Raw genomic sequence first — 19,197 nt, 5'->3', positions numbered from 1 at the left:
TATAATTACTTTTCATTTTGTCAGATCACTCAGAGCTGGGTTTGACCTTGTGTTGCAGGTCATTGTTTGGATGAAGGTGCACTTCTGTTCTTGATTCTTGGTTTGTGGGTGACTCACATGGGGTTTCATCTAGGGTTCGTCTGTACCTTGAACATCCATTTTCCCTCAGTCCTAACAAGCCCCTCAACCCCTGGCGCTGAAGATACTGCCACCATGTCGGAGAGTGCTGACTGGGTGATGTGCTGTGCTGGGCTTGCTCCAGTCATAACATTTTGGATTTAGATTTTTAAAAAAGTTCATTTTTCATCTGGTCTTACCGGAAGACAAGATTTCATACAAGATTTAATATGAGCCTTTTTCAGCAGAGACTTCTTTTTTGCCCCCTCACCCCTTTGTTAGGGACTGGGATAGTGCTTATGTACAATGACTCCCATCTCAGACAATAATAATGCACTGTAGGTTACACAAAGACATCCTGAAAGAGTTTCCTGCTTGCCTGGGTGCTCAGTTTGGAAGAGTGGTTTTATCACGGCAGTGTGTAGGTGGTATCATGCATTTTCTTAATGACAGACTTCACTGTACTCAAAGGGACAATCAACGTCTCCTGATCGGTGCCTCTCTACTACTTGTCGGGAAAAAAAATCCCAATATTTTTGTAACGCTCCCTGATCTTCATGGCTCATTTTCTATATCACCATGCGTCTTGTGGCTTGAAATTCATTATCCACCTGGGGGAACTTAATCAGAAAGATAAACATATTCTGAAGTAAAAATTAAACTGCCCTGCACACACACACTGATACCATTACGCTTCTTTTGCAAACTCTCAAACCTTTCTCTTGCACCGGTACAGATTAAGGTTTGCTGTAACAAAGGGGTTGAATACTTACTCATTTCAGATTCTTCGGATTTTTTTCTGAAAATCTAATTTATTTACATAGTTTCAGCGTTTTTAGCTTTATTAACTTGGATTAGATTTGAATCCAATGTCATGCAGTTCTTTTGAAAGGCAATATTGGTTTAAACTTAATGTAAATTAATTCTATGTGGAGTATTTCTGGAAAATGTAGGAAATCTTCTCACCTTTGTGTCGTAAAATCCTTTTCTGCCCCCCAAGTTTAGAAATGACGTGACTTTGACATTTGTGATGTTCAGGAGCGCTTTCTGAAACTGCTTTCAGGGGCTGCAGGTTGAAGATTTTTTGCTTTCCAAACAAATCAGAAAAGAAAAAGAAAAGCGGAAAATTATTCAGCGGGCTTCCTGGTGCCCATCAACACTCCACACCCATTCAGACAGGGTGAGTAGAGCTGAACAGATGTGCCAGACAGAGGACTATCTGACAAATTCATCCACAGCTGAGCAAGAGGAGACACAGCTCGCTGAAGAAACAAACCTTCACCCAGTGCAGTCTCACACCATGCATTAATCTTCACTTTCCAAGGCCAGGTGGGAATGATGGCATCCATTAACGGCTAACCAGGTGGCACAGTGGGTGGCATTGCTGCCTTGCTGTGCTGGGGCCCTGGGTTCAATTCTGTTTGTGTGGAGTTGGTGTGTTCTCTTCATGTTCATATGGATTTCCTCCCCAGACCAAAAAGGCATCCAGAACTGGTTAGTTAATTGGCTTCTGGGAAAATGGCCTTGTGTGAGCGTTTGAGAGTGCCTTGCGATGGACTGGCGTCTGGACCAATATGTATCCTGTCTTGTGCCTGATGCTTGCTGGGATAGGCTGCGGCTCCCCCACAGTCCTGAATTTGATGAAGCGCTAAGAAAATGGATGGATAGATGGAATGGATCTCACTGTGATATCTTATCTTGATCTTGCTTATCTGTGATGTAATAGGAATCTTGTTCATTGCTTTTGCTTACTCTTTGTTTCATAAATTTACTCTTAAAAAAAGGAACTCTTGAGCCAGTGAAAATTGACCACTTCAAGCTCTTGGTCTGATGAAAGGTTTTGAATAATTGATCTTGTTGTGAAAATACAATGTTTATTGTCTGCCCGGATGTAAAACTGTTTCAAATCTGATTTCACTAGGAATAACAACACCCAGGAACTAAGTGTACTGAAAGGATTATGGAGTGTTTAGTCAAAATGTGTCTTAACCCACTTGGCTGAGGGCTGACCTCCTGGCCAAGGGGACGAGGAGGCTGGGACCCCCCTGCAGAGTGAGGGGTGACCAAGGGGCAGCTGCAGAGGGGGAGAGGGGGTGGAGGAGGTGTGCAAGAAGACGTGAGGGAGAGCAGGGGATCACATGCGGTATTTATAGTGTTTTAGGAGAGGAAGTGACATCAGAAGTGATTGCTAATTACTGACAGATGAGTCTGATAAACTTGGTTGTTGTCATCCCTCCTGAACTTTCGTCATAAACCCCATTTACTTTACAATTTTAATTATTCCATGCCATTTTAAAAAAACATCTTAACATTGTCCAATATAATCTGATATTTTCCATAATCACTTATTGTTAAGATGTGGTGGATTTGGAGTTTTCAAAGGAGCTTTCCTTGTTTCACATTAAAAAGGTGTGTATTTAGCAATAATTGTCCCTCAATTTATATGAATATTAAGATTGTAAAAACATGCCATTTAAAAACAAACATACTGTGTGTGTTTGTGTGAAAATGGATTCCCCTTTGTATATAGGATAGTTGTTTCAGTATTGTAGTGTGAAGAATTCTTGTGTTTTTTGTTGATGCAGCAAAATTACCTTCATTCAGCCTCATAATATGTTTGGAGCTCACTTGTGGACAGTGTGTCAGTGTTGTGCATGTCTTCATGATACATCTGCAAAACAAAAGCAGTTGCTAAATGAATAATGCCATTGGGTTGAGAAAAAGCATTACTGAAGATGAGCAACGATAGATTCTTGGTGAAAATAGAAAACTCTCTAAATCATCAGGCACAAAGACATCAGCACTAAACACTGTTGTTTATCATTTGTAAAGAAAGTGTCTTAATGTCTTTGGCTTTCATCGGGGAAAAAAATCACCGTTCTAACATCTTCGTGCAATATATATATTTTTAATTTGTGCTCTTTTATTAACCAGCAATAATCACTTCAAAATGAATAGCACATTATTAAGTCTTCTAGTGGCTCTTATTGTGCTTTATCATTGGATTGTATCAGTGTGCAATTCATCTACAGCCATTCTTCACAGTGAATATGTTTTATATGAGCCCCCATTTATCATCAGCTGTCAGCTCTTAAATGTATCATTATTCAGTGTAGAGTTATAAATTGGAATCATTAAATAGTTTTTCATATAATCTGATGCAATAACTGCTTCTCTTTTATTAGCTTGTGAAAGAAAATAGTAAATACAATTGTCTGTCAAGATCCCAGTGATAACTTCGACTGCAGAGTTGAAATTAGTCCAGGAGTAGGTTAGGATCCATATCATAATATTTGCTCAACTTCATAACATGAAGAAGAAATGGTGAAAACCAGTCGCAAGAGAGACTCAGAACCAAAGTGAAATTTATCCTGTCGGCTTTAAGAAATTTGATACCAGACAGTTCAGACCTTTAGAAAAGCAGAATATTTTTCACCTTAGATCCATTTCCAGTATTTGTATTGAAACTTACAACATTTCCAAGCACTGTAAACAATGTTTATAACAATTTGAAACAAACCAGGGATATTTGACAGAGAGGATTCCTTTGTTCTGTTGCTTTATTAAAACAATAGACTTCCTCCAACTTGAGGATTCGACAGCTTTTTTAAATTGAAACTTCCTTTAATCGATTTAAAATTGAGTTAATTTAGAGGATTCTTCATAATGTGCTAGGACTGATTCTAGCAGTGCATGTAGACTGTAAAATGATTTAGCTTTCTCAGCACAGTGTTTTTTCAATGAAAAGTCTTTAGTGAAAAACTACTGTACTTTTAAGAGTCTCGAGTGTCACATAATTCATAAACAGCCTTCATAGTTTTAACACAATTAAATCAAATACTCCCAGTGTGGAAATTAAGGTCATGTGTGCTCAAGCAAGATAAAAAAGGCACTTAGATTTCGGGAATAAACCACTGGCTCACTTACAGTACTGCTGGGTTTTACCGTTGCTAAAGAAGAAATAACACAAATGCAGCAATATTAAGGAGAGATTGGTTGAAAAATGACATTTATCAAACATTTGGGATTAAACTTTGATGGAAAAAATCATCCAGAAATGAAATCCGTTTCCTGATTTTTATTTCTGTCAATTTCTGAAGCACTCCGCGGTAGTACAGTCTCAACTCAGCTTATTGCTGTGGCAGACTTGATGAAATTTAACTAAATGCTGCCATCTTCTGGAAGACTGTGTTGCTTGTTACCGTTCTAAAATTAATTCCAAGCTTTCTGTCGTGCTTTGACCACATTTTCCTCTATAATACTTGAGAAAAAAATACTTGTTTTCCATTCATTTTTGGAATGAGGATTTCTCATACTATGATACAAAAAAAAAACTGTAAGGGGTCATTCATCCATCTATGAATTGGCTTCATCACTCTGCTCTCCTCCCCACTGATAGCTGGTGTGTGGTGAGCGTTCTGGCGCACTATGGCTGCTGTTGCATCATCCAGGTGGGGCTGCACATTGGTGGTGGGGGAGGGGATCCCCATTACCTGTAAAGCGCTTTGAGTGGAGTGTCCAGAAAAGCGCTATATAAGTGTAAGCAATTATTATTATTATTATTATTATTATTATTATTATTATTATTATTCTTCACAGCAGTCACTACTTTGATGGCCATCTTCTGCTGCTCTGTCTTGGTGACGACGGGCCCTTTTCCCTTTCGGTTGTTTTGCACTGAATTTAACTTGTACGTAACATCGTTCACTTCTGGGACTCACGAACCATTAAAAAGTCAGGCGTTAAAAATCACGAAGCTTCTGCTTTATAGTTCGTCTTTTTCCCTCACTTTTCAGGTGGTCCTCCTATGTCAAATCATCAGTTTTCCGTGTCTTTTTAGTTCTGCTGACCCCAGATGATGTACAGTGCTGTACTGTACGTCTGTATTTGGGATTGGTGGTCGTCCTTCGTGGAGGGAGTCTCCAGCTGTTGCAATGCGTTTGGACCTTCTTGTCACTGTATATATACTGTTGGTGCTCATGCTTTCAAACAATACATGTTTTTCTCCTTTCACATGCAGGCACTAAGTCAGGATAGTTGTCTGCAGTTCTGTTGGCCGGTGCCTGTTGTTTTCTCATCCCTCAACAGAAAGTATTTTTTTCCGATCAGAACGACTTTAACATTGAATGAAACAATACTTGATGCCGATTTCTAATCATAATTCAGACAAAGAGCGTTGTACTGAATTTTAATTATGGAAGTCATTTCCTTGGAGACCGTTTTTAAATCAAAATGAGTACGTTTTTGCTATTTTATACATTATATACATTTTATACACAAGTAGTTTCTTAATGCAAATGTTGTGTTCATGCAAACAGTGTTTACCTGGAGTTACAGATTTACGGAATCATTAAACTGAAGTTCCTCGTCATCTCTCCGAACTTAGAGCTAGTCAAGGTTTTGTAAAAAATGATATTTTTGATTATATTATCGTGCATCTTTTACTCCTATCTTTTAAGTCTTATAAAATACACCATGTCTAATTGACCTTTACTAAACTGTGCCATCTACTGGGCTTTTAGCAACACTGCTGCAAGCAGATAATAATAATAATTGCTGACACTTATAGAGCGCTTTTCTGGACACTCCACTCAAAGCGCTTTACAGGTAATAGGGACTCCACTCCACCAACACCACCAATGTGCAGCGACAGCAGCCATAGTGCGCCAGAACGCTTTCCACACACCAGCTATCAGTGGGGAGGAGAGGAGAGTAATGAAGCCAATTCATAGATGGCCATGATTGGTAAGGGCCAATGGGAAATTTGGCCCCTACTCTTTTTGAGAAATGCCCTGGGATTTTTAATGATGACAGAGAGTCAGGACCTCGGTTTTACCTCTCATCCGAAGGATCCGGTGCCTCTCTACAGTATAGTGTCACCGTCACTATACTGGGGCATTAGGACCCACATGGACTGCAGTGTGAGCACCCCCTGCTGGCCTCTCTAACGCCTCTTCCAGCAGCAACCTTCCAGGAGGTCTCCCATCCAGGTACTGACCAGGCTCACACCTGCTTAGTGATATGGCTGCTGGCTATCCTGAGGTACAGAAGCTAGCCTAAAGTAAACACTAACAATATCCAGGATTCTTAGCACTGATTAGCTCTAATGCTTTAGATAAGAGATTTCCATACCCTGTTCTGGAGACCTGCAGTATCCTTAATGATCAACTGAGCTAATTATAGGCTTAACTGAAGCAGTGTAACAGACTGCCTGTTATCTAAGTGCTACTGATGTAAAGGCATAAAACCTGCAGGAATTCAGCCCTTCAGGATCCAAGTTAGAAAATCTTGCTCTATTCTAGAATCAGAGTGGAAACTGCAAAGGAGCAAGTAGAGGTTAAATACAGTACATGCTGAAAAACCAAAAGAAGGTCTTTGACTGCAGACTGTTTTACTCTTTGTGGGGCTACAGTATGTAATTAATCTCTGCAACAGGGGGATCCTAATTCTGATTTTGGGGGTCTAGGCTACTGTGTAACTCCTTACATACATACAGATCTTCATAAGGAAGAAATGTTTAGTTTCTCCAGTTTTTGTTCAACAGGATTAATTCATCCCTTCCCCACAGCCAGAAACCATAAACAAACCATAAACAATTTATGAGGAACTGAAAATAAGAATAATCAACCTTATGCTTATGTATAATTTTCTGGAAATTCTACTCAAAGCTCTTAACAAGTAATGGGGACTCCCCTCCACCTCCAATGTGTAGTCCCACCTGGATGATGTGACAGCAGCCAGAGTGCCCCAGTACATTCCCCACACACAAGCTATCTGTGGAGAGGTGAACAGATACTGTCACTATACTGGGGTATTAGGACCCACCCAGACCACAGGGTGAGCACCCCCTACTGGCCCCACTAACACTTCTTCCAGTAGCAACTTTAGCTTTCCCAGGAGGTATCCCATCTAGTACTGGCCAGGCTCACACCTGCTTATCAGTTGTGAGCTGCAGGGTGATATAGCTGCTGAAAACCTGCTAGGTTCCAGGCCCTGAAGAGCAGAATTTGAAAACCCAGCTTGAAACAACCTGAACTTTGCTGAAGAAGTGAGGGAAAGCACTTATCCATGTCTGGAGTTTTAACAGTACTCAGTAGCACTTGTGGATGTGAATCTGGAAGAGAGAGTTTTTCCTGTGTGGTAGTGGTTATTTTACAAATCACAAAGCAGTGCACTGAACTGGAGGTTCCTTCTTCTATGCTAGTGTGAATGTAGGCAGTCAATCTTACTACGAATGCCAGGGGTGCACAACTATAATTTATAATCATTATATGATTTTTAACGCACTCTCTACTCTGTCCTGGAGAGACTGAAAGCTTCTGGTTTTCTTTTCACCTCAGCCCTTAATTACCTATTTGAATTTGTTTTTGCTTAATTGCTTAACTATCCTATTCTCCTCCCCACATGTCCGGATGGTGCCCGGGCTGGGCACCATCTGAGCTGGATGCTGCATCACTGCCATGGATCCAAGAGGGACATCGTGTTTATAGCTATTGTTTAGGAGGATTTTGCTGGTCTACAGAGATCTGCATGGAGTACTAACACACAGAAGACATGATGGATGGATTAATACCCTTATTCATTTTTTTAAATTGTATAGACTTGAGGACGTCTATAAAACCTGCTGGACAGCGCCCCCAAGGGACTGGTGTTGGGCGACCATGACAGGAAGGACATTTGAAAGAAACGGACCTCTTGTGACCTCATGTACAAGGACGACCTTCGCTGATTTTGTTAGCAAAGTTTCCTCCACTTTTCCAGCTTCAGTTATATCTCCAAAGCCAGGTTTAAGCTAAAACACACAGTGACCATTGCAGTGACCATTTCCCAAAACAGTCAACATCAGCCTATGTTTTGTTTGGACAAAATTAAAAATAATTACATACTTTTTTATTTTTATTTAGTGGTAACAGGGTAATGGGGGAGACCCATGGAATTTAAATTAGTAAAATCTACAGAAGCTGAAATCGATGTAGTGCATTGTAACTTTGCTTTAAAAAAGTAGCTTAATCTTTGCACGTTGATAGAGGTGTGTGTCCTTCCAAAGACATACTAACTTGCTGTTTGTTCTCTCAAACTGTATCTTACGGCAAATGCCATAAATCTTTTGAAGCTATAATCAATGCTATGCTTTAGAAAGTTCCAGACTATGATATACAAGCAGGTTGTTGTGTGCTGAATGTAAGCAGTATATGCAGGAGTGGCTGCTGCTGCTGCAGGCATAATTCTGTTCATAGTACTATCACAGCGTTGATAGTACTGAAGTCGGAACTGAGCTGCCATCTGCCCTTGCAGTTCCCTTCTCTCCCCACAAGGTGGCAGTTTTGTTCTGGCTTGAAAAACACTGCTCCAGTAAAAAGGAGACAGCTGTTGGAAAGCAACCTCACAGGCAGACACAAAATGAACAAACCTTAAAAGGACTGGGGAATTAATGAATTTGTTACACATTTACAGCCGGTTACACCTGCCTTATTGTCATTACTGCCTTCTCATGTGGTCTGCAGCTGCAAAGCAGGGTTGGACCTGGTCAGTATTGGGAAGGAAGACCTCAGAGAAAAACAAAACAAGTTGCTTTTTTTGTAAGTGGAGCTGGTGGCCTAGTAAGTGGCACTTAAGCCATTAAATATGCCACGACACCATTCACAAGAGGAAGGGTCGTAAACCTGATGTCCTGGCAATGTGATCTAGCTTAAATTCACCTTTAAATCAACTTGTGAAGTTTCTCACTTTTCCCCAACAATATGGTGGGCAGTGGGACTTCTGATGCTTTGGAGTCCTTGTAATGAAAAGTGCTATATAAATGCAGTTTATTGATAGTTGTACGTGCTCATACGTGTTAAATTAATTCTACAGAGTTAATTTTCCATTATCGCCCCCCTCATCCCCGACACACACATTTCCTGACCCTGCACATTTATTTTCAGCATGTGCTCAAACACAATTAGGAGTCTTCAGTTTACTGAATTAGGAGGCATTGTAAACTGCAGGATCTTTTTAAGGAAACTGAAAGGGCATTATCCCATTTGTGCTTACAGCAGCACAGGAATTTGGCAAAACCTTCACTACTTGGAAGGCAAGAGATAAAATGAATAAAGTGACTTTCAACATTTTAAATGATCTTTTATTTAGCACAGCTGCAATTACATTTTATATTAGAATAACTGCAATAAAATTCCTCTTTTTTCATTGCTTCGTGTGGTATTTTTATTTATACTTACTGACCCTCATTTCACCAGTATATAAGCATGTTTTTATGTAAACTGTAAAAGAAAAAAAAACACTCAACAGAGCAGGGCCAACACAGTGTAGGGATCTTCATCACGCACCTCTCCTTTGTTTGTGTGAAGAAGTCAGAGATCTGGAATGTTCCGATAGAATAAAACACGCTCAACCCCTCCATGTGAGAGTTTGGAGGCTTTTGGTGGGGATGTAATTACAGCAAATTAATATAAACATGACAAAAAATAAAACTTTGCTTTACTTTGCATTTACCTCATAGGATATTTTACTAACTGAGACAGTGACAGTCTAGAAAAACACACACTTACCGTAGTGATACAATTAAAGCAAATAGGACAAGCTATTCACTGCCTTAGTCTTAAGCATTGAGCATGGTTTATTTTTAAAGAGAGCAAATTTCAGTCTACACCAAATACAAAGTAACAACTACCTTAGTTTGACATGTAATATGCAAGTCCAATGACTCTTTTTTCAGTTTCTTTTATTTTGTAGTTGTTTTTTTGAGTTTATAAAACAAAATATTCAAAATCTGATTCTTATTAATGGGACCCAGGTATAACTTGCCAAATAAGATCTTAGCAAAAGAACAATTATAATCCATGGCAAAACAGAACAGCTTCCAATTGTCTCTAACTCTGGTTTATCCCTCACTCGAAGCCGAGATACTGCAGAGCAGTGGTTCTCAAACTGTGGTATGCGTACCAGTTGTGGTACGCGGAGCGCCACCAGGCGGTACACCATATGACCCCGGAAATTTGTTGTGTGCACTGAAAAATTGGGACGGGTTTTCATATTTTCTATTTTAATAAAATTAGTTTGTGTCGAATACGCAGCCTACGTACTATGATACAGTGCGCGCTAATACTTGAGTGGACACAAGAGCTACAATGTAATTCTGTACCACTCTATAGGAATGCGTGCTATGAACGCAAGTGACCAATTGTATTGAAAAAAAGCTATCTCCAGCAAATAGGGAGGTAGGAGAATGTGCGTGATTTTGGAACAATGCCAATGTTGTAAGCACAGGAAAGCATAGAAATGCGTACTACAAACGCTGGCAATCTTGTGAGCACAGGAAAGCGTGATAGGTTACTAGGTTCTAGGTTAATTTGAGAAAAATACACAGAGCGTCTTTGTGTTTTGCTCCCATGCGCATGAAATAAAAACTTCTTTTAACTTCTGAGACAAACTCCTGAAATGGAAACGGGGAAAAATGCAAGCTTGCGGATTGCTAAAGCAGGCAAGCCCCACACTACTTGTGAAGGACTTTGTTTACCATTGCCAAAGAGCTGACACGTACTGTATTATGTGTGGAGAAAAAGCTGCTGAACAGCTCAACCTGCTGCCCCCTCTGAAAGACACAGTCACCCATAGAATTATTGATATGGCGGATGATGTCAAAAGTACGCTGATGGAGCGCATTAAGATGAGCAGATGCTTTTCACTGCAATTAGATGAGTCTATAAATGCTGTTGATTTGGCCAATTTACACGTTTACGTTAGATACGAGTTTGAGGGTAAGTCCCGTGAGAACTTTCTGTTCTGTAAGCCGCTACCAACAGGAACTACAGGAGAGCACATACTTCAGCTTCTGAATGAATTTATCGAAGAGAATGGCATCGACTGGAAAAATGCGTCGGAGTTTGTACAGACGGTGCTAGAGCAATGACAAGCCGACACAGCGGTGTAGTTGCGCGAATTAGAGAGGTTGCTGCAGATATGAACTGCAGCATCCACAACAAGGAGGCCTTGGCCGTCAAGAAAATGCCTGAGGATTTAAAATCTGTTAGACTCTGTTGTGAATTGTATCAAGGCTCGACCAATGAATTCACATCTGCTTTGTTCGACTAAACAGGCTCACCCTTCTCACTGAAATGGTGTTTTTTTGTTGTTTATTTTTAATTATTGCTGTTGTTCCTTTTGTCATTCTGTAAAGTGCTTTGAGAAGCCACCTTTAAAGGTACTATATCAAATAAAGTTTATTATTATAATATTTATTATATGTGTTGTAAGTGAGTGCGCACGCGCATGCGCGCTCATGTTGGTCATAGAGAATTTCTGGGGTTCCTATGAGATGATGACTTGTAGGTGGTACTTGGATGCTTTGGTTTGATCAGGGGTGGTACTTGGTCCAAAAAGTTTGAGAACTACTGCTGTAGAGCAATACTCCCCCACGTATGTCTTTTAGCATGTGCTCTTAATTGCTTAATTCCTGAAGCGATTAAGAGCATTTTGGAGTATCAGTGTTCCCTTCAGTAATAAGGAAAGAAAAAATAAAATACCCACGACAGGATAATGATCAATAGACTATACACCCCTAAGATCAGAATGAATTTATTTTGGCGGCCTACAGAAAAAACAAATGGAAAAACATGTTACGCTCAACACAATAATACGTTTTTTCCACCAAACCTGCATTTTTAATGTTTTACATCAGGTTTAAAGTGCTGTAACTAGTGCAATGTAAAGTAATTCAGGACTTCAAAGCCAATGTACAGCTTTTGAGATGTTAGTTGTTATTGTGCATGAACTGGCAGGCTGCTTAGAAATTCAAAGTGAAAGCAAAACCCTGCTTTGTCACATTGACATTGGGAGTACAGCAATGGGGAGATGACCTTTCTGAGAGACAAATTCTAATTCACCCATGCTCAGCACATCGTTAGAGGCTGATTTTGCAATCGTGTCATCACTTCCAGCACCTTATCAAAAGATCTCATCTTCCTTAATTCTCTCAATGAACTCATTCTGACCCAGAGCACTGAGAAATCTTGTTCAACTGCCAAAGTACAGAAGCTTGAAGTCATAAGAAAAGGATTCATTCAGACTGTCTACCTCAGCTTGGAGTGTTGTAATACTAAAATATTGAGGTAGCATGAGTCTCCTAATTAATTGATTGATTTCTGTGTCTCACAATATAGTTACAATGTGGGACAAAGATATTAAACAGTGTGTTACCTAAAGACGTGTTGCAGAACAAACAAATAAGCACATAAAATATAAACCATGGCTATTATTATCAAATGATACCTATAGCAATCCATCTGTCAGTTTGTCTTTATCACATGAAGATTTTTCAAAATGTTACTGTATTTTTAAAAAGTAAAAATGACTTTGGCAAATATTGCTTCAGCTAGATCCAGCTAAGATGTCACATCTATGTTAATTTTATTTTTCATTTTCACATCTACATTTTCTCTTTCTCTTGATTGCATATTCAGACTGCTGCTTGAACTATCCAAATGTTACACTGGAAAAAAAAAAGAAAATCAAACAGCATTGTACCACTCTGTGCCATACATGCAGAGAAAATAAAATGATTAAGAAAAAGCAATCAAATATTTCCTTCAGGGCTTGCTTCTGCTTGTTTTAGTTTTAGAAAATAAAGAAAAAAGAAAATATTTCTTTTTGCTGCTGGCAAAATGAATCAGCCAAAGAAACAAAGACAGTGACAAACACATTTATAGTTTTACTCAGACATTTTGCACCCAGAATGCTAAAAATGCCATGCTTGATTTAGTTACAGGGCACTGAAAGAGCTTGCGTATGACTTTCAACCTGTTCGACAGGTTTTGAATGCAGTCTTTACCTTTAGCTTTATGAAAACCAGAATGGTGAAAAGCAAAGCATGGCTGTTAAACAAACACAACTACTGTAATTTCTTACTTTATTCTTTCCTACAGTAGTTAAATCATGTGATCTGTGACTTCTCTCTCAAGAGACCAGTGTCTGCCCACTCAAATGCTATCTCTCCTTTCAAACTAATAGGGGTCACAGATCCTCCTCCCAAAAAAGTCCTGTTCTCTGCACACTAACAATACAAGTTGTGGAATATCATGATCATTTGAGAAGCCTTTTTCAGTACGTCAGGATAACAACCATGATTCACTCTTCTTTTCCTTGTGCAGGCTTGTCTGAGAAAAATATATTTGTCAAATACTCTATATGTCATACCTGTACTTGTCACTCATGGTCTCAGATTTCTCTCATTATCATTAAAACAAACTAACTTGCAGATTGTACTTAGACTTTTATAATATGCTTCCTTCCTGTGCATTATAACAATTGCATTTAAAAGACATTTAAGAATTCCTAAATGAAGGTTTTATGAATTATATTTGTAGTTTTATCCCAAATAATAGAAGGACAGTGAGCAGAATTATGATAAATTAAGTGAGGACAGGTCTGTCTTCTAGTAAGGTAGCCTAAACTTGCAGGAGACTGAAATACTATTTTTGTTTGGTTTGTTAATTACCAGATATTATCTTTATGATCCTCTGCAGCAATCTGTACACATGGTGGGAAGGAATTCTGGAAGAATAACTTGAATCTGCAATATATACAAAGAATAAGTACATTTGGCCCTGGCTGTATTTTGAGGTTATGGGCCTATCTCCATTGAGAATTGGTGGTCTATTTGGGTCTGGCAAAATTTCAAGTCATTTTGGCAGTTCTCCCCCTTTCTCCTTAAAACGATATATTCCCTTTTGTTATTTGTTGTTTGAAAAAGGCTACTGACAGAGCTTACTGTAAACTGGCTTCTGCAGTTTTCACTGTTGTCAATCAACTTTTTCTAACGCCAAAAAAAAATGGTGTTTTCCACAGCTCTGCAATATACCAGCTAAATAGTTGGCTTTAATGTTTCCTAAGACATATACTGTAGATTTTACAGTTACAAAATCTTCAAGTGCTGTTGAAGATGACAAATCTTTTAATTTAACAAAAATCTTATTTGCAACGATGAGCAGGAGTGTGGTCCATTACAGAGCTTTACAAAGCAGGGTGTTTATCAGAGCAATGTGAGTCAAGCAACTGTCTCAAGGATATATTGTACAGTACCAGAATTGACTCCACCCTCCAGCCTTTTGATTACGAGTCAAGAGCTCCAACTGCTACTCCACCATCTTGTCTAAGTTGCGATGTATCACCTGACATTAACATGACATATTTCTTATTTCACTCTTGTATTGCTTTGTGCTTATTTGATTCATTTTGCACTTATAGCTTAGTATATTCATGGTTTGTCAGTGTTGTTCAATTTTGTGTTCAGTTCTTGTTCAACAAAATCAATTTTATTTCCAGCTTACACACGTATCTCTATAATACGTCATTCTGTTACACTTTGTTCCATGTTAAGTAAATATATTTTGAGTGTAAGATCACAGGCACCAGGAAGTTATGTCTGATTTGCTTATGTGATGCCAATGCTAAAAAAGAGGGCAGGAATAATACAATAATACCTGGCTATGCTCTGCAAAATGGCTTTTCTGCAGTTTAATAATATTCAAATAAATAAAACAGTACACAAATACAACATAAAAATCACATTCATTTAGAACAGAAAACTGTACATTTGTGACCACATCATGAAGCCTTATAAATCTTACAAAGTTTGCATGGCTATTATGTCCGAATCCAACTATTAAATTTCTTCAGATTAAGAGTAGAATTACTAAATGTATCTTTAAAAAACTGCTAGTCAAACATATGCTTGAGAAGACATAAGGATACAGTCAGTTTTAAGGTGGCTATTTAATGTGATGTGAATACCCTGTGGGTTACAAGGAGAGAAATCGATCCAATGCACAATTTAGAATTATTGACATGTCCTTGCTACTTTACTAATATATAATAAATACAGTCTCATTTAGTCTCTGCAGTAGGTACAAAGCATAGCATTCTCCAGAGCTTCTTTTGACAGGCTGTTGCTTTCTGGGGGTGTGCCAGGAGAAGTCCCCGAGGTTCAGAAATCCTGGTCATCTAGTCCAGACATTTCTACTACATCTGTGTGGCTACACCTGCTCTGAAAGTTGTTTTTAAAATGGTATCATTTCATGTTCTAAATCCTTGACTTTTTAACTGCCCTTCAAGTGACACAATTGACTGTAGAAGACTGAAATCAAACTTTTTTTAAGGATTGTTTCTTGGACAGAGAGGTAAATTGTATAGTGGGTTATTCCTTTGCGTGTTGTTCCTGGTTGTTATTATTGATTATGTTTGTAATGCACTGTCTACATTGCGTGGTGTTGTCTGTTGTGCCGTTTATGTCCCAAGAGATCAGTGTGAATAAGAATTCCACTGTACACGTACAGTACATATGGCAATAAACTGTTCTACTCTCTACTCTAAACATTTGTTGGAAAAATAGCAAATAGGATACACGTTTTTAAAATTTAAGGAAGCTCCTGTGTGCAGAAAACAGCAAAACAAATGCCTCAATATGTTAAAATGCCTAAAGCTCAAACAGAACTTTAAAAACAAAATACTAATAGACACAGGAAATTTTTCATCCCTGTTGCAATATCTCTTTCAAAACATGCATAGTGACTATCTTCTCTCTTATCTGGCTGTAAGACTATTGCAGTGACTTGGTGGTAAATTTTGTCTGTCATTGTGTTGTTATGTGGGGAGTGTGCTGTAACACAAATTTCCCATGTGAGACAATACAGCTTAAACAGAAAATCAATATTTGTTTTAGGAATATCTGTTGAACAATTTACTCATATTTTATTAATTTGGATGAACTATTAAGGAGGTGTTCAATATATACATTATAAAGTATGTTGTGTGTACTTTTATAATAGTTAAGGAATGTTGACCTATTTCACACTAGCGTGCTACACCAGGCAAGACACAAAATAACATCTGATTGTTCCAGATTGTATTTAATTTAGAGCACTAATTATAGGGTAACAAAGACTGAGTGGATGTAAAATAATACAGACATGCTGTAAATTTCAGCAAAAGGTGTGAATGGCTTTTAATTATATTGGATGAAGATAATCCCAGCGTGACTCTTCATAACAACATTAGCCTTACTGCTTGCCTTTGTTTTTCCAAGAGAGATCCCCATCTTAATCCATTATTATCTGAAAGATTGTGCAACTACTGGTTTCATAAGAAAAAAATCTGAAGGGATGTCACTTGTAACACCACAGTGAGGCATTTGGTAATGTCTCCTGTTTTGGCAGCTTAGAATTTTAAAGGCCTAATACTTCACAACTAGAGAGCTGCCTCGCCTTTGTAACTTGTGCCATGATGGGTTATTGTCTGACACGAAACATCCCGATGGCGCGCAATACCATCATCAATCATGTTTTTGCACCAATGCCTTGGACTTAGTTTTCAAGATGGCAATAATGAGCAGCAAACAACCAGACTTCCTCTGCGTTGACTTTTGGTGAACACTCATCAGTGTTTTGATTATTTCCAGCTTTTCTCTCGTGCTGCTTCAATAAATTATACATTTTTTCTCTCTGTCTTTTAGTAATTAGCATCAATGCTTTGCCGAATACAAAAAAAAAGATTATGAGTTTCTGTTATGAATTTAGACAGAAGGATTATCCACTTTACTACAGAGAAGAAGTATGATCTACTATATACAGCATGAGTGTCAATGGCAAAACCACCCAGATAGCTTCAGATGCTCAAAGTTCTCAGAGCTTCTCCATTCTGAAACTAGGTCTTTCAAGGGGTAACGAAAATGTTCAGAATCACCCACAAGACCTGCTTTCAAGGACGGCAAACTCAGTTTGTCTGACTCAAGTAATCCCTAGACAGTGAGACAAAGGCAACAAGAAACTTCTATGAGCTCATCCTTTATGAGATTCATACTAACCAGATGACATCAGTCCTAATCTCTTCTGAAAGTGAGTCCACCTACAGTACTCACCCTCAACCGTACAGTTTCAAAATCCGGAACAACTTACACCCTTAGAGTCACAAACTGAATACCTCATTCTCAGGATGAAAATTTGTGTTGCTCTTGCACAGAGTGATGGGCATTTCCCAAATTATTCTGTATAAAATGCAAATTTAGATTCAACATAAAACTACACTAGTAGAACAAGCACACTAGCAGACCTAAAATACTATATAAAGTACTGCAGAATTGAACAATATAAGCTTAAAGACTAGATGAGACATACCATAGTATATGGTACAATAATTCAATGTAGGTTTGTACATAAAAAAAACATTAAAATGTGAGTCATTAGAGGATAGACGTGGTCCCATTTTACTGTCTTCTTTACATTATTTATGCAATTTTGTCTTTTAAGATATGGCGAGATATTCGAAGTTGACTTGGAAGGTGCATTAACTCCTAGTAAAGTGGTGTCCAGCTTGTCGAACAGTTTGATTTATGACTACTTTTCAGTGCAATGAGATGTCAGCAGAACAGTGTGTAAAAATAATTGTCATAAGGGTCCTTTATGTTTTAAATGGTATAGGGGGCTTTGTGTGTGAGCTTTGAAGACCTCTCAACTCTCTACTGACAGTCCAATATTGCTCTGTCTATTCATCACAAGGGGGCACATGTGGTAAGAGAATGTGGTCTGTTTTGGGGGAAAGAGTGTCCAGCATTCCTGTTACTAGCACTGTGAACATTATTACAATGTACAACAGCTAATACCCCTTTTTCATACCATTTCAAACACTGGTATTTTATTTCACAATGCAAAAAAAAATCTGATATTTTTGCAAGCTTGGACACATCATGCTTTTGATGCATTTATGCTTAAATATGCCATTTTTATAGTATATAGATACATCTACATTTTAAAAACCCATTTGGATTCATGCTCACATCATATTTTCTATCTGTTTGATAGTTATACTACTCTAGTTCCAGTTTAGAATATACAGAAAATGCATAGCTTCATTTATCATTTTTAAATGTACTTCAGATATTATTCTTTAGTTTTCTGAAATACAGGTACAGCACAGGTATGATTTACTAACATACATTTGTTTACTGTCTGGTAACAATGTATAATCCTTAGTTACAAAAGTGCTGTATATCTTTGCTTCAAACAGTATTTTTATTTAGGGATCAGAATAGATTATACCTTAATAATAAATATTATTTAAATATAGCACTTTTAACTATCAAAATGTTACAGGCAAAATTCATACATATTACCTTAAACTCTGATCTGTTTTGATCTGTTTGATTATATCATGAAATTAATTCTAAGTGTACTATTATAATGTACTGTTTATGTATTGTAGAGTGCTTTGAGATTATTCCTTTAAAAGATGCTATACAAATGATAAAATGACGTTTATTATTACTCTTACTGAAATAGAAGTTATAGAAGAATGTAAGTCCCAAAAGAAAGTTTTTTTGTTATTGTCCTGATATTGTCTTGTTATTGCCCTGTTGATTTCAGCGTAAGAACAGAAACCTATTGCATACTGAGTTATCTGATAAAAATAATCATAGAAACTGAAAGATAACTTGAATTTATCAGTTCATGATAATCGGAGCTACAGTAGCAAACACTTTGAGAACAAAAAAAAATAAAAGTGTTTCTTGTAGATGATGAGAATTTGATTTACACAGACATTTAAAGAAGAGATTTTAGTAAAAATGATCATCAAAACCTTTATACTGCCAAAACCCCTATTTTGCCACACTTTGAGGTATTCCTTTACTTAAAGTCTCTTTCTGAAATATTTTTGAATTTAGAGCACCTGCTTTGGGAATGTCCATTCCTTGTGCTCACATGTCTCCACTGCTCCATAAACAGAGGAGTTTATCACTGATTCCTGTTGTCTTCAGATCTTTTCACAATTAGACTGCAGTGTTATCATTGAGACGGCCAAGAGAATGGGGTGTATAACTGGATACTCAGAAGTGCACATTCTGAACCATGTTAGGGCCATTTTTACACAAGAACATCAGAAAGGTTACAAATGTGATCATCAATTTCTGCACATTTAGTCTGGTGGTTAGTCGATAATTGACGGGAGGATCTCAACCAGCCATTTCTTAAAAAAACACCAGGATAGTGACCAGCCAAAAACATGGCAGCTGGGTCTCATACTCCAGCAACCCTT

General features: G+C 38.0%; 1 protein-coding gene across 1 annotated transcript in view; it reads right to left on the bottom strand.

Annotated features, from left to right (window-relative positions):
* The window catches only part of LOC148840105 (uncharacterized), a 59,016-nt gene that overhangs the window by 9,110 nt on the left and 30,709 nt on the right, over positions 1–19,197 (bottom strand). The window contains exons 2-3 of the mRNA XM_088933519.1: positions 2,712–2,788; positions 1,084–1,204 (exon numbers count right to left, since the gene is read on the bottom strand). Of these exons, the coding sequence (XP_088789645.1) occupies positions 1,084–1,204; positions 2,712–2,717 (127 nt within the window). The 5' untranslated portion in view covers positions 2,718–2,788. The remainder of the gene's footprint in view (positions 1–1,083; positions 1,205–2,711; positions 2,789–19,197) is intronic.

This window comes from Atractosteus spatula, chromosome 2 (genome assembly GCF_055471065.1).
Source record: "Atractosteus spatula isolate fAtrSpa1 chromosome 2, fAtrSpa1.hap1, whole genome shotgun sequence".
Taxonomy (NCBI): domain Eukaryota; kingdom Metazoa; phylum Chordata; class Actinopteri; order Semionotiformes; family Lepisosteidae; genus Atractosteus; species Atractosteus spatula.
Note: the sequence above shows the minus strand (reverse complement) of the source record. Positions and strands in the feature narration are given on the sequence as shown.